The sequence below is a fragment of the Ovis canadensis genome, chromosome 6 (genome assembly GCF_042477335.2).
Source record: "Ovis canadensis isolate MfBH-ARS-UI-01 breed Bighorn chromosome 6, ARS-UI_OviCan_v2, whole genome shotgun sequence".
Lineage (NCBI taxonomy): Eukaryota > Metazoa > Chordata > Mammalia > Artiodactyla > Bovidae > Ovis > Ovis canadensis.
The window spans coordinates 27675813-27691258 of NC_091250.1; the positions used below are offsets into that span (position 1 = coordinate 27675813).

General features: G+C 39.6%; 1 protein-coding gene across 1 annotated transcript in view; it reads left to right on the forward strand.

The window, feature by feature from the left end:
* The window catches only part of ARSJ (arylsulfatase family member J), a 76191-nt gene extending 70352 nt beyond the window's left edge, over positions 1–5839 (forward strand). Inside the window, exon 2 of the mRNA XM_069593409.1 lies at positions 1788–5839. Within this exon, the coding sequence (XP_069449510.1) occupies positions 1788–3186 (1399 nt within the window). The 3' untranslated portion in view covers positions 3187–5839. The remainder of the gene's footprint in view (positions 1–1787) is intronic.
* Positions 5840–15446: the final 9607 nt, after the last annotated feature.

Sequence of the window (15446 nt, forward strand, 5' to 3'; positions counted from 1 at the left end):
AGCATATAGTTAACTTCTTCCACCTGGTGGGGGATTTCAGAATCTACAAAATAGCTAAAAGATAAAGCTCAGAATATTGTTTATGGCCACTGAGGAGAGACTGAAGTTCTTTGACTTTGTTTAATGGCTAAGTTATTATTATTTTTTCATACTTGAATGTTTTCCTTTGTTTCTGCATTTTCTCACCTCTTTGATTAAATATATTCTTTGGAATTTGGGAAGCAGGAGAGGACATGGAAGTGTGGGAGTGGTGGGGAGGGGGAGCGTGGTCTGTCCTGAGAAGGCCCCATAGGATCCTTGTTGTTATTTTTGAGTCACTAAGTCATGTCTGACAGCATATCAGGGCCTTTTCCAGCAAATGGCCTCTTCACAGCAGGTGGCCAAAGTATTGAAGCTTCAGCTTCAGCACCAGTCTTTCCAGTGATATTCAGGGCTGATTTCCTTTAGGATTGACTGGTCTGATCTCTTTGCTGTCCAAGGCAATCTCAAGAGTCTTCCCCAGCACCACAGTTGGAAAGCATCAGTTCTTTGGCACTCAGCCTTCTTGATGATCCAGCTCTCACATTCATACATGACTACTAGAAAAACCATAGCTTTGACTATATGGACCTTTGTTGGAAAAGTGATGTCTCTGCTTTCTAATAAGCTGTCTGGATTTGTCATAGCTTTCCTTTCAAGGAGCAAGCATGTTTTAATTTCATGGCTGCAGTCACTGTCCACAGTGATTTTGGAGCCCAAGAAAATAAAGTCTGTAACTGTTTCCATTGCTTCCCCATCTATTAGCCATGAAGTGATGGGACCAGATGCCATGATCTTAGATTATTGAATGTTGTGTTTTAAGCCAGCTTTCATCCTCATCAAAAGGTTCTCAGTGCCTCTTTGCCTTCTGCCATTAGAATGGCATTATTTGTATATGAGATTGTTGATATTTCTCTCTGCAGTCTTGATTCCAGCTTGTAATTCATCCAGCCCAGCATTTTGCATGACACACTCTGCACATACGTTACATAAGCAGGGTGACAAGCCTTGTCATACTACTTTCCCAATTTTGAACCAGTCCATTGTTCTATGTTCGTGTCTAATTGTTGCTTCTTGATCTGCACACAGGTTTCTTAAGAGACAGGTAAGAGGGTCTGGTATTCTCATCTCTTTAAGAATTTTCTACAGTTTGTTCTGATGCACACAATCAAAGGCTTTAGTGTAGTCAATGAATCAGATTTTTTTCTGAAATTCTCTTGCTTTTTCTATGATCCAAAGGATGTTGGCAATTTAATCTCTGGTTCCTCTGCCTTTTCTAAATCCACCTTGTACATCTAGTTCTCCATTCATGTACTGCTGAAGCCTAGTTTGAAAAATTTTGAGCATTGCCTTACTAGCATGTGAAATGAGCACAACTGTATGGTAGGATCCACAGAATCCTGCTTGGTTACAAACACTGAAACTTATACTCTTTCCTTGATCATGTTAGTTTGGTGCATCATATAATTAATTGAATGATTAAAGTTTATTCAAATTACTTTTGTTATAAGAACTTTAAAAAGACTTTGAAATAAGCAATGGAATCCTAGTTTCAAAAGTACTTATTTGAAGTGAAAATGCATTTCAGATGTTAAATGTGTAGCTAATGATGGCAGGACTTTTGGGTCAACAGGAGAAATGCTGAATTGATCATATTTTATTTGGGGTAGCATTTATCTTCATAGAAACATTATTTAATAGAAGAATCATTGTTTTCTGTGGAATCTCTCTTTTATCCTGCACTGACACATTTTTTACTCTTTTGTTAGGTATCAGATACACACCGGACTTCAACATTCTATCATAAGACCTACCCAGCCCAACTGCTTACCTCTGGACAATGCAACCCTACCTCAGAAGCTGAAGGAGGTTGGGTATTCAACACATATGGTTGGAAAATGGCACTTGGGTTTTTATAGAAAAGAATGTATGCCCACCAAGAGAGGATTTGATACCTTTTTCGGCTCCCTCTTGGGAAGTGGCGATTACTATACACACTACAAATGTGACAGTCCTGGGATGTGCGGCTATGACTTGTACGAAAATGACAATGCTGCCTGGGACTACGACAACGGCATCTACTCCACACAGATGTACACTCAGAGAGTGCAGCAAATCTTAGCTTCCCATGACCCCAGAAAGCCTATATTTTTATACATTGCCTACCAAGCTGTGCACTCCCCACTGCAAGCCCCTGGCAGGTATTTTGAACACTACAGATCCATTGTCAACATAAACAGACGCAGGTATGCTGCCATGCTCTCCTGCTTAGACGAAGCAATTAATAATGTGACCCTGGCTCTAAAGATGTACGGTTTCTACAACAACAGCATTATCATATACTCTTCAGATAACGGGGGTCAGCCCACAGCAGGAGGAAGCAACTGGCCCCTGAGAGGTAGCAAAGGAACCTACTGGGAAGGGGGGATCCGGGCTGTTGGCTTCGTGCACAGCCCACTCCTGAAAAACAAGGGCACCGTGTGTAAGGAGCTCGTGCACATCACTGACTGGTACCCCACTCTGATTTCACTGGCTGAAGGGCAGATTGATGAGAACATTCAACTGGATGGCTATGATGTCTGGGAGACCATAAGCGAAGGCCTTCGTTCTCCCCGTGTGGACATTTTGCACAACATTGACCCCATTTATACCAAGGCGAAAAACGGCTCTTGGGCTGCAGGCTACGGGATCTGGAACACTGCCATTCAGTCTGCTATCAGGGTGCAACACTGGAAACTGCTCACAGGGAACCCAGGATACAGCGACTGGGTGCCCCCTCAGTCTTTCAGCAACCTGGGGCCAAACCGGTGGCACAATGAGCGGATTACCTTGTCAACAGGCAAAAGCGTGTGGCTGTTCAACATTACAGCCGACCCCTACGAGAGAGTGGACCTTTCCCACAGGTATCCCGGGATCGTAAAGCAGCTCCTCCGGAGGCTCTCCCAGTTCAACAAAACCGCAGTGCCTGTCAGGTACCCCCCCAAAGACCCCAGAAGTAACCCTCGGCTCAACGGAGGAGTCTGGGGGCCATGGTATAAAGAGGAAAGCAAGAAACAGAAGCCAAGCAAAAAGAAGGCTGAGAAAAAGCAGAAGAAAGGTAAGACGAGGAAGAAACAGAAGAAAGAGCGCTCGTTTCCAAACTGCCATTCAGGGATTTCTCGTGGATAAGTACACATTTTTTTCCTGTCTTCAGTTCAGTTCAGTTCAATCGCTTAGTTGTGTCTGACTCTTTGTGATCCCATGGACTGCAGCACACCAGGCTTCCCTGTCCATCACCAACTCCTGGTGCCTACTCAAACTCATGTCCATTGAGTCGGTGATGCCATCTCATCCTCTGTCGTCCCCTTCTCCTCCTGCCTTCAATTTTGCCCAACATCAGGGTCTTTTCAAATGAGTCAGTTCTTTGCATCAGGTGGCCAAAGTATTGGAGTTTCAGCTTCAGCATCAGGCCTTCCAGTGAATATTCAGGACTGATTTCCTTTAGGATGGACTGGTTGGATCTCTTTGCTGTCCAAGGGACTCTCGAGAGTTTTCTCCAACACCACAGTCGAAAAGCATCCATTCTTCAGCACTCAGCTTTCTTTATAGTCCCAACTCACATTCATCCATACATGACTACTGGAAAAACCATAGCTTTGACTAGACAGATCTTTGTTGGACCCGTTGGACTTTTGTTGGATCTTTGTCGTATTTTTCCTTTCTGGTTAAATTTAAATCAGTGCCAAGTTTTCCACCAGTTTCTAGGTGAACCAGCAAATTTGGCTCAATAGGATCCCTGCCATCAGCATTAGACAGTTTTCATATTGTGCCACTCCAGAGACTTCTGCCGGCTGGAAAACTTCTGCTCAGTGATAAAGGTGCTACTCTTGGGAGCCACGCTTAAAGCAGAATGGAGATGTTTGTTTCTCTTGCTCCTTTATGAAAGGTGGTCAGTGATCAGTTCAACTGCCATGCTTCCGTCAGTTGACCAAACACTGTGTTTTAAATTATAACATTGAACTTTAACCAGCAACTGATGGACATGCTAATTTAATGGAAGTTACGGGGTAGCATGATTAAAAACCACCTTTGATAAGTCTAGTCAAAAGTTGCATCACCTCAAAGGCCTTGAAAAATGCTTTTTTCTTAGTGAATTTTTGTATTTCTATCACAGGTCACTTGGGTTTTTTATGAATTCTATTTCATACGTCATTTCCTTTCCTGTGAAAACAAGCTGTTTTTCTCACATGTGAACAGCTTGCACCTCACTTTATCATGCATGAGGGGATGGCAAATAAGAATGTTTCAGCACACTGCCAAAACGTGAATGTAACTATTTTCTAAACACTTTAATAGAATGATGTTTCAACACAAAGTACATAATTTATTTTTACAGAAAAAATATTATTTTGTTTTCATAAAAGTTATACAAATGAATTTTAATTATTTTATTTTCTATATACCATTAGAAGAATTTTATTTCATATTGTCAAGATTATCAAGCACTGTAATACTATAAATTAATAGTGTGTGAATTTGTAGAATATAAAAATTTAAAAGTGATAAACATCATTGTTCAACCATTATTGTGAATGTAAGAAGATGAATATATTCCTTACAAATTGCTTGGAAAGTCAGTGTTTGTATAGAATTGAGAGACAACTTTATTGTTTCTATCATAAACACTTTATTTATATATCTTAATTATTAAAATGACATGTTTTTTAGCACCAGAAAATTGTGTGGCTTTTCTGATTTAATGTCTCTATAGAACTACATTGGGGCTTCCCTGGTGGCTCAGAGGTTAACGCATCTGCCTCTAATACAGGAGACCTGGGCTTGATCCCTGGGTCTGGAAGATAACAAACAAAAGTCTTTACAAATAGGCAGACGAAAGTATGATTTGCTAACAAACATAGTAACATAAAATGGATTTTGCAAATAGGCGGTGTTTACACCTGGCTACTGCATGGAGAAGAATATTCTCTTGTTAATAAATATGATTTATAATGACCTTACTCTCATACCAGGTGAACATGGTGGGAAGATACAAAGAAGTGAAAATATGGATCCCACCTAAAGGAGTTAAACATCTGGTTTGAAACTCACGCATGCAGGCATCATGAGGTGGGTTAAAGGAGCCTGATCTGTAGTGAAGTGTATCATGAGTGATCAGTGAGGACAAGTTGATGTGGTCCCTGTCAGCCCTGGAGTTGTCTTTAAGGTGCTTTCTCCTAATACTGCCTGTAAGTCTCAAAGTGTTTACACTCGAAAAATCTAGAGTTAGAACCATGATGTGTGATACTACAACTGTGATTAAAGAAATGTAAGCAAATTTTTTGTTTGTTTCTTGAGGTAACAATGGAATTTTACTCAGCCATAAAAAAATGAAATAATGCCATTTGCAATAACATGGACAAACCTAGAGATTGTCATGCTGAGTGAAGTGCATTAGACAGAGAAAGACAAATATCATATCATATTGCTTACAAATGGAATCTCAAAGCGTGGTACAGATGAACTTATTACAAAACAGAAATAGAGTCACAGATGTAGGAAAAAAAACTTAGGGTTACCAAGGGGGAAAGAGTGAGGGGAGGGGTAAATTGGAAGATTGGGATTGACAGATACACACTACTGTGTATGAAATAGATAACCAATGAGGAACAGTGAGCAGAGGGAACTCTGCTCAATACTTTGTAATGACCTATATGGCGAAAAAGATCTAAAAAAGAACAGATAAATGTGTATGTATAATTAATTCACTTTGCTGTAGAGCAGAAACTAACATAACTTTGTAAAACAATTGTACTCCAATAAAAATCAATTTAAAAAAAAGAAATGTATGAGGTGATATTGTTGTTTTAATGTCACTAAGTCATGTCTGACTCTTTGAGACCCCATGGACTGTAGCCTGCCAGGCTCCTCTGTCCATGGAATTTCCCAGGCAAGAATACTAGAGTTTCTTGCCATTCCTTCTCCATGGGATCTTCCCGACCCAGGGATGGAACCTGTGCCTCTTGCAACGCCTACATTGGCAGGCAGATTCTTTACCACTGAGCTGCCTGGAAAGCCCCTGAGTTAGTTTGGTCAGTTCAGTTCAGTCGCTCAGTCGTGTCCAACTCTTTGCAATCCTATGGACTGCAGCACGCCAAGCCTCCCTGTCCATCACCAACTCCTGGAGTTTACTCAAACTCATGTCCGTTGAGTCGGTGATGCCATCCAACCGTCTCATCCTCTGTTGTCCCCTTCTGCTCTCAATTTTTCCCAGCATCAGGGGCTTTTCAAATGAGTCAGTTCTTTGCATCAAGTGGCCAAAGTATCAGAGTTTCAGCTTCAGCATCAGTCCTTTCAGTGAATATTCAGGACTGATTTCCTTTAGGATGGACTGGTTGGATCTCCTTGCTGTCCAAGGGACTCTCAAGGGATTCTCAAGGTGGTATGATAACATACTATTAAATGTGTTTATATCACAATTCAAAGGACAGCCTCTGACAGTGTATGGAAATCTATAAAAGAATTGATAGACTTACCAAATTACTAAAATGGACAATAATACATCTTTTAAAATTTTTAATTTTTCATTACTAGAATATATATTTCCATTTCATTATGTAGAATAAAGTGCTATTTCTTGAGTTTGTGCTTTGTCAGCTGTATATTTAAATGAGTCTTAAAAATCAAAGGCATCCTGTCAGTGTTTTCCTTTCTTGGTGGGACATAAATTAATGAGTTGTCTTAAAATAGATGGTATCTTGTAACATCAAAGATAGAGTTATTATTACGTTAAAAAAGTTCTGAGAAAAAACAAGTTTTGGAAATGTGATGTTAAACAAGGTTAAAGGGGTCAATTTATGCAGACTTTCGTACAGTTTTTAAAATCCTAGCTTGCCTTGTAAACCTCTAACAGAAGGCAATTTTTATATAATGTTTTCTAATTTACTTCACCATAAAACCCTTGTCTATAGTGACTTACATAGGACTAGGCAAAGTGTGAAACAGACTTTGGAAATGTTTAGTGTAAGCATAGAATCTTCTAGAAGTCCCGAGCAAGACATAAAGGAGCAAAGAGGCAAATTAGGATCATAAAAATTGCTCACATTTGAGCCCAGTGCGTATTATGTAATATGGTGGGATTTAAAATTCTCTATAAATGACCATAACTTTCTGAATGGAGAATAACCCACAGTTTTCTACCTGGAAATGATTTCAAGGATGTTCACTCTTTTTTTAAACTAATTTTTACTGGAATGTAGTTGCTTTAAGATGTGGTAGTTTCTACTGTACAGCAAAGTGAGTCATACACACATAGACGTGTATCCCCTCCCTTTTGGACTTCCTGTTGGTTCAGATCGCCATAGTGCGCTAAATAGAATTCCCTGTGCGATACAGGATGTTCTCATTATATCTATTTTAACATAGTATCAATAGTGTTTGCGTGTCAATCCCAGCCCCCCAGTTCCTCCCACTCTGCCCTTTCCCCCTTGGTATCCATATATTTGTTCTTTATCATCTCTACCATTTTTCTGGATTGCACAAGTTCACTGTTTTTAAGAGAGTACCCATCCCCTACACGTGACGCTGGGCAGGCTGTGATTTAGAAGTCTATGTCTTGCCCTTAAGAAACTAAAATCTAATATAATAGTCATGTATAAGTAATGAACAGAAATGTTTCCAAAATGCTTGAACAAATCACTAGGTGTTTCAAGATATCCAGGGAGAAAAATATTGTGCGCTTGACTTCTGTGCCGTAAGCATTAAAACTATGTTCATATGGGGCATTTATTTGCAGGTGTCATTTTCCTGAACTCTGATCCTCAGGTTGTATTTCTAGAGTTGCCTGTGGCTTTTCCAGTGTAAATGGCACCTCTTTAAAACCTCTGATCCTTTTACTAGGATAACAAAGGAAACTTCTGGATTGAAATATAAGTATCCCCCTAGCTTTGTCAGAAAATAAATGGTGGATGTGCCTTATGTGTCTTGTATAAGAAAGGATCAAAATCATTTTATTCAAATGAAAAAACAAAACTCTGTGTTAAGTTTCAATCATTGAAAGAATCCACACCAGGACTGTCAAGTCATGTTTCATTTACACACTTTTCTCTCACTTTTCCCTTTTAAAAAATCTTAATAATAGAAGAGAAGCTGTCCCTTTGATAGCTGAATGAGTAGATAGTACATTGTGGCATTTGATATTCCAAGGTACATGAATTTGGCATCAGGATTAGTTTCTTAAGCATTTTATTCCTAGGATTCTTGGGTACATACATTGTGAATTTGTCAGTAGCCATCAGAATGTGTGTTATAGGCAGGAATAAACTGGCTTGCTAAAAGTAGCAAACAGAATTCTTGTGTCAGAAGTTAATAACCTCATTGTTTCCTTTTAGTGAAATCACTTACTAAAATTCATTCATGCAACAAGTTTTTATTAAATCCTACCGCCTGCTTGTTAGGCAGTAGTCTTGGTGCTTGAGATTCATCAGTGAACCAAATGGATAAAAATTCTTATTGCTTGTGCAGGTGACTGTCTAGCCCAGCAACACAGATAATAAATGATAAACATAAGTAATAAGTAAATGGCATTCTACATAAAGTAGTGTGAAAAAAAAAGAGTAGATCAGGATAGGCGGAGGAATTATTTAACACCGGGTGTATCCATCCATTTATTCAACACTTGGTAAGTGCCACATCTAATGGTACACACTGGGATATGGTGGCAAGCAACACAGGGAAGAGACCCTGTCTTCAGGTAGTGTATGTCTGTTCTGGGAGACGCAGCCATCAGTCAAATAAGCAAACACCTTCCTCTCCTCCACTCTCTTCCCCGACTTGCTCTTTCAGCATAGACTTACCACCCTTCAATATATTTCATACTTTACTCACATATTTTATTTCTTCTCTAGCTCCTCCCACTAGATTATAAGCTTCTTTAGAAAAGTAGTTGATGTCTACTCTCCATCTGTATGGCCAGCATGTAAAACAATGCCTGGCTCCTAGTCAACATTCAATATAGATCTATTTTTTTGAGTGAATTGACAAAATAATTACCAAAAAAACACATCAACTACATTTGTTTGGGTTTCCACTTCCATTGTTGTGTAGGAATTTCACTGTTGAAAAACAGAACTAATCATCCCTAATACCATTCCTCACAATAATAGCAATGATGTAAAATGCGAAAGTGTCTGTCTAACATTAGAGAAAACTAACTTGATAATGGATAGTTACAGAAAGAGAATGGTACAGCAAAAACCAAAAAATCACAAAAAGTTGAGAGTAAATTTTATCTTTATTATCTAACAGGGTAGAACATAATTATTGTGACACTACTTTGAAAATAACAGAACACAGTAGTTTAAATGAGAGTTTTCAGAAAGGAGAAGTGGAGACTTAAATTATGAATAATTTTTGTAGCAAGCCATAAAAGAGGAAATATAAATGGCAAATAAACCTTTGTTTCTTCATAGAATTATGAAGCAAAATGGACTATATCCTTGGGTATCTTAAGAAACTCTCCAGTTTGGCAAAGGAAGAATTGTGCTTCTTTAAAGCTAAGTTTTCCTGAAGTGTTTTATTGGTTGTAGCATCTCTGTGAAGTCCATTGATTGACTGATTAGATATGACAATATGAAACACAGGACAGCCAGTGTTGTCCTTGGGAGTTAGGCAAACTTGAACACATTTGCTTACCTTTCCATGTTATATCTATGATTAGAAATTTCCTTCCCCTCGCAAACTTGCTACAATCCTATACTATTCTTTTTCAACTGGGTTATGCAACTTTCAATAAAATCAATCTTAACAACTGAAAAGGTGTAAGAAAATAACAAATGCTCATTTAAAATATCTATATATTCACTCTTTGCAGAAATCCTTTAGATATTAATCCTTTAGCCTTCTCCACTTTTGAAAGTGTTAGTCGCTTAGTGGTTTCTGACTCTGCAGCCCCATGAACCATACCCACCAGGCTCCTCTATCCATGGAATTCTCCAAGCAAGAATACTGGAGTGGGTTGCCATTCCCTTCTCCAGGGGATCTTCCTGACCCAGGGATTGAACCCCAGTCTCCCACACTGCAGGGCAGATTCTTTACCGTCTGAGCCACAAGGGAAGCCTATAGTATCTTATCTAACGAACCAAATAGAAATCAAATTTATCTTTCAGAATAAACATCCAAAAACAATTTTCAACATGACATTAATTTCTCTGGAAACAATACTTTAAGACTTAAAGTCTCTTCCACCTTAAGAGTTGTGAATGACTGGGGAGTAATTTCAATTGAACATCTAAATTCTAAACAACTGTGGGAAAGAGTGTTTTTATAACCAAGATTAAAAAAGTAAAGCAAAACTTGAATTTTACTTAATTATCTGAAACTATATTCTTGTGTCACCACCACCAGAAATTCCAGAGGCTCCTTTTCAGCAAAAATGATGGTAAAACTCATTAGTCATAGAGTCATTTTGTCTCTAATATGTGTCCCACTAACATCCCTCTATTTTAAGGTTTTCCTGATTGGAATAATCAATCCTCTTTAGCACCTAGAAGGTAGGGAATTATCGCATATAACACCCACATTGTCTACTACTCGTTCAGACTTAACAGCAACAAATTGTAGCCGTTCAGACCAGGTCGTCCCAAAACATGCCTCATTGGAATGTTAGCTATTTCGACTTAAAGCCACTTTAAAAGCAGCAGATCAAGCAGGACACTTTGATCTTCCTTTTTCTTCTGGAAAGGAGACAAAAATCGCAGGTGAAAGGCACCTTCTCTGTATCAGGAGGTAAAAAGACATCACCAGAGATGGGAAGTTAAGGCTGAGAGAAAGCTGTACCAATGAGCTTGTTAAACTAACCCTCATCTTCCTCGTCACATTTCCAGAAATCACTGCACTAACTCAAACCCCTTGGCCTTGTCACGTCTTCACAGTTTACCATCCTTTGTCCAACCCAAGCCATAAGCTCTAATTGCTTCTCCTGGGAAGCTGCCCATGTATATGTAAAAATAAAATATAATCTTTTTATTAAATTTGTTTTTCTCTTCTTCAATTTTTGTTCAGAGCTGTATGAGTTAACTTAGCATTTCAAAGGTCGCAGTCACAGGTGTCACGAAGCTATGATCTCCCTGCAGGGAGGAGTTCGTAGTGACTGTGTAGGTGGGGAGGACGAGTGGAGAGGTTCTTCCCTCCTTTTTTCCCTGGACTCGGTGCTTGTACACTTCCCAGCACCTGGACTGTGGCTGGGCTGTTTCTTCCTGTCCTTTCACATAGAACCATGGCTCCACATGTTACATTCTTGGTACTTTTATTATCCATCTCTGAGTCCCACACCTTTTCCTGCCCTAGAACTAGGCACATAGATGCCTGTGTCCAAAAGACTGTTATTTGAATCCATCCCATCCTGAAGTTTCCTGGCATAAAGGGATGCATGTGTAGAGCTACCAGCCAGTTGCTGTTGATTAGTCGCTAAATCATGCCTGACTGTTTGCAATCCCATGGATTGTAGCCTTCTAGTCTCCTCCATCCATGGGATTTTTCAGGCAAGAATACTGGAGTGGCCTGCCATCTCCAGAGGATCTTCCTGACTCAGGGATCAACCCTGCATCTCCTGCATTGGCAGGCGGATTCTTTACCGCTGAGCCACCTGGGAAGCTCTCCCTTGCCTGGAAGAGAGAGTAAAATCCAAAAGCACCATTTAGACCGTTTGTTTCAATCCTACCTCCCAAGCCTTGGGCAGCAAATGTCTTTCAGTCCTTTCAACCTGTCAGCTACTGGTTTCTGTGACCTTCTCTCAAATCCTGTCAGCCTATGGGGATTTCCTCTGTCTCTCCCAGCAAATCATGTTTCAAACAGGAACCCATCCTTGTCAGCAAAACAGATACATTTTTACTTCCTATATTTCTTCATTGTTATCCAGGAAGCAACCATGAAGCTTCCAGAGCAGAGATCGGTCATCATTTTCATTACTGACTATAGTGACTGCCCCAGTTGCCCTGCCTCGGGTTACCAGATTCTGTGTCTCCCGAACTGCAGTTCTTAATGTTGCTAAGCCTGGACTTGGGTCCATTCATCATAAATGCAGCAAAGCCAACCTTCTGACACTGGGTTGTGGTAAAGAAAAGTATAGCTTATTTTTAGGGCCCCAAACTTATATGCAGAGTACATCATGAGAAACGCTGGGCTGGAAGAAGCACAAGTTGGACTCAAGATTGCCGGGAGAAATACCAATAACCTCAGATATGCAGATGACACCACCCTTATGGCAGAAAGTGAAGAGGAACTAAAAAGCCTCTTGATGAAAGTAAAAGAGGAGAGTGAAAAAGTTGGCTTAAAGCTCAACATTCAGAAAACTAAGATCATGGCATCCGGTCCCATCACTTCATGGGAAGTAGATGGGGGAACAGTGGAAACAATGTCAGACTTTATTTTGGGGGGCTCCAAAATCACTGCAGATGGTGACTGCAGCCATGAAATTAAAAGATGTTTATTCCTTGGAAGGAAAGTTATGACCAACCTAGATATTGTATTAAAAAGCAGAGACATTACTTTGCCGACTAAGGTCCATCTAGTCAAGGCTCTGGTTTTTTCAGTGGTCATGTATGGATGTGAGAGTTGGACTGTGAAGAAAGCTGAGTGCCAAAGAATTGATGCTTTTGAACTGTGGTGTTGGAGAAGACTCTTGAGAGTCCCTTGGACTGCAAGGAGATCCAACCAGTCCATTTTGAAGGAGATCAGTCCTGGGTGTTCTTTGGAAGGAGTGATGCTAAAGTTGAAACTCCAGTACTTTGGCCCCCTCATGCGAAGAGTTGACTCATTGGAAAAGACTCTGATGCTGGGAGGGATTGGGGGCAGGAGGAGAAGGGGACAACAGAGGGTGAGATGGCTGGATGGCATCACCTACTTGATGGACTTGAGTCTGAGTGAACTCCGGGAGTTGGTGATGGACAGGGAGGTGTGGAGTGCTGCAATTCATGGGGTTGCAAAGAGTGGGACATGACTGAGCAACTGAACTGAACTGCACTGAACTGAAGCAAGGAAAATGGGCAGTTCATGCTCAAAAGACCCAAACTCCCCACAGTGGTTTTCAGGGGAGGGTTTTCAAAGGCAGTGTGAGGGGGAGCTGTGGGGTGCCTAATCAGCTTGTGCTTGATTCTAGAATTAGTTGACATCAAGGTGAAATTTCTAGCATCGTCAGTCTTCTGGCTTTAACTGAACCAAATCTAAGTGATTTTGGTCAGCAGTTTTCATCTGGTGGGGATCTGGTTTCTGTAAAGACAACTTAGGAATGTGTGTGAGACCTTATCTATATCTTTGAGGGAAGTGGGAGTTTGGTAACTCTGGGATGGGGCTGATTTATAGTCCTACTTTTACCAGTTCCCCAGCCCAACAGCTCTTCTTTGTTTCTCCATGTTTACATTCCTAATTATTGACTCTTGAACCAGCTTTTGAGACTCAGGGGAGGCCCGGAGACACTAAAGCAAAAGTTGTTTCCTTCAAAAGATGGGGACTTAGGGGATTGTATACAATTTGGTTAGGACCCCAAATAAACCCTTTCCTTATCTGCAGCTTCTTGCATTGTTTTGTTTTGGTTGTCAGTAGGAGTGTCTACTATGCACTTATCCCGTGATGCAGCAACTCCACCCCCGGATATTTACCCCAAGCTAGTGATCAAACCAATGCATACCTAGCAAAGCGTTTTGAACACTGTAGTATTTACTTAACATTGAACACAAAATAAAAAAGGCCTAATATAATCATTTGTTATTTTAATCATTTTTCTACCATGTTAACCAACACGTGGAAATTAGTGGAACCTAAATAAACATCTTACCTGTTACATATTACTGAGGGCTGCCACCAAGTGTCATGCCAACAAGTTTCCTTCAACTGGTTGAAGCCATATGTAACTAATTTTTAGTTATTTGAGTCAAATCCTTTAAAACTGGGGCTTTCCTGGTGGCTCAGATGGTAAAGAATCTGCCTGCAATGCAAGAGACCTGGGTTTGATCCCTGGGTCAGGAAGATTCCCTGGAGAAGTAAAGCGACACAATGTGAATGATTTATTGAATGCTGAAAGTGTTCGTCATTCAGTTGTGTCCGACTCTTTGCAACCCTATGGACTGTAGCCCACCAGGCTCCTCCGTCCATGGCATTCTCCAGGCAAGAATACTGGAGTGGGTAGCCATTCCCTTCTCCAGAGGATCTTGCCAACCCAGCAATTGAACCCAGGTCTCCCGCATTGCTGGCAGATTCTTTACTTTATATTGAATGGTAACTACAATTAGATCTGTATATACATTTCACTCACAATTGATCCATGTCTAATCATCATGATTAAAATTCAATTCTGACCGAAATTGCTAATAAATATAAACGGAAATTAAAAGGCATGCAGATGTGCATATATGACTTTCTAATTGTAGGATGCACTGCTTAGGAAATGAGAATACTCCTCAGCTCTCTCCACGTCACTATCTCTGCAGTGACTACCCTTTTGTTTCTGTGCCCTGCCCCGCTCCACCACTGCCTCTTTTCTTGTGCCCATTTGTCTGTCTCCTATTTCTCTTAGGCTCTCGTCTTTCTGATACTTTGCTAACCTTACCCACCTTTCAATAAGTATAATATATTTAAAATCTCTAAAAAACTAAACAAACCCACTTGTTGAAATTTAATGTTAACTTCTGTTAGTTCTGAGCACCTATCTTTAAAGAAAGTCTTTGAGCAAACTTCCATGTTTAGGATAGTTTATTCCAAATTGCCATTTATGTGCCAACCTAATTTGAGAGTGAACAAGACTACTGATTGAAATTTGTATTTTTACCTACAATCAAGGTAGTGATAATATTTCAACAAAGATAACTTTATTTGCTAGTACCAGATTCACAACTATTTTTGTGTGTGGATTTCTATATTTAATTATAATCGTATAATGTTTGCTTGAATTATGGTTCCAGAACTAATTACAGCTATTACTGGCCATTAAATGAGGAAATGTGTTTGCAGCTCAAAAATTTGTCTTGTATTTCCTAGTGGAAAAGGGCATATGCTGACAGTTATATAAAATTATAACTAATTTTAAGTGGATTCATATCATTACCCTGCATAATAAAACAATAAGCAAGTCTCTGCTTTATAGATTATGAATTGTTAAATATTTGTATTATTTCTGCTTGCCTAAATTGCCAATATTTTTATATTTATGTTCAATTTTGCAAGTAAAATTAATGTAAGATTTAAATAGTTATGAACAAAAAGATGAATTACCATTTTTCTATTAAATTGCATGAATTCTTTCCATCATGAAGTAGTTTATTAAATTATCTCCCATTCACTTTCAGAATTGATGCATTTGTCAATTACCTAACAGGTTGTGTTAAAGTATAATTGCAGTAGAATATATTTTGAATTATTCTAAATTGTGACTGACACAATTTAAACAATTAACACAGTCT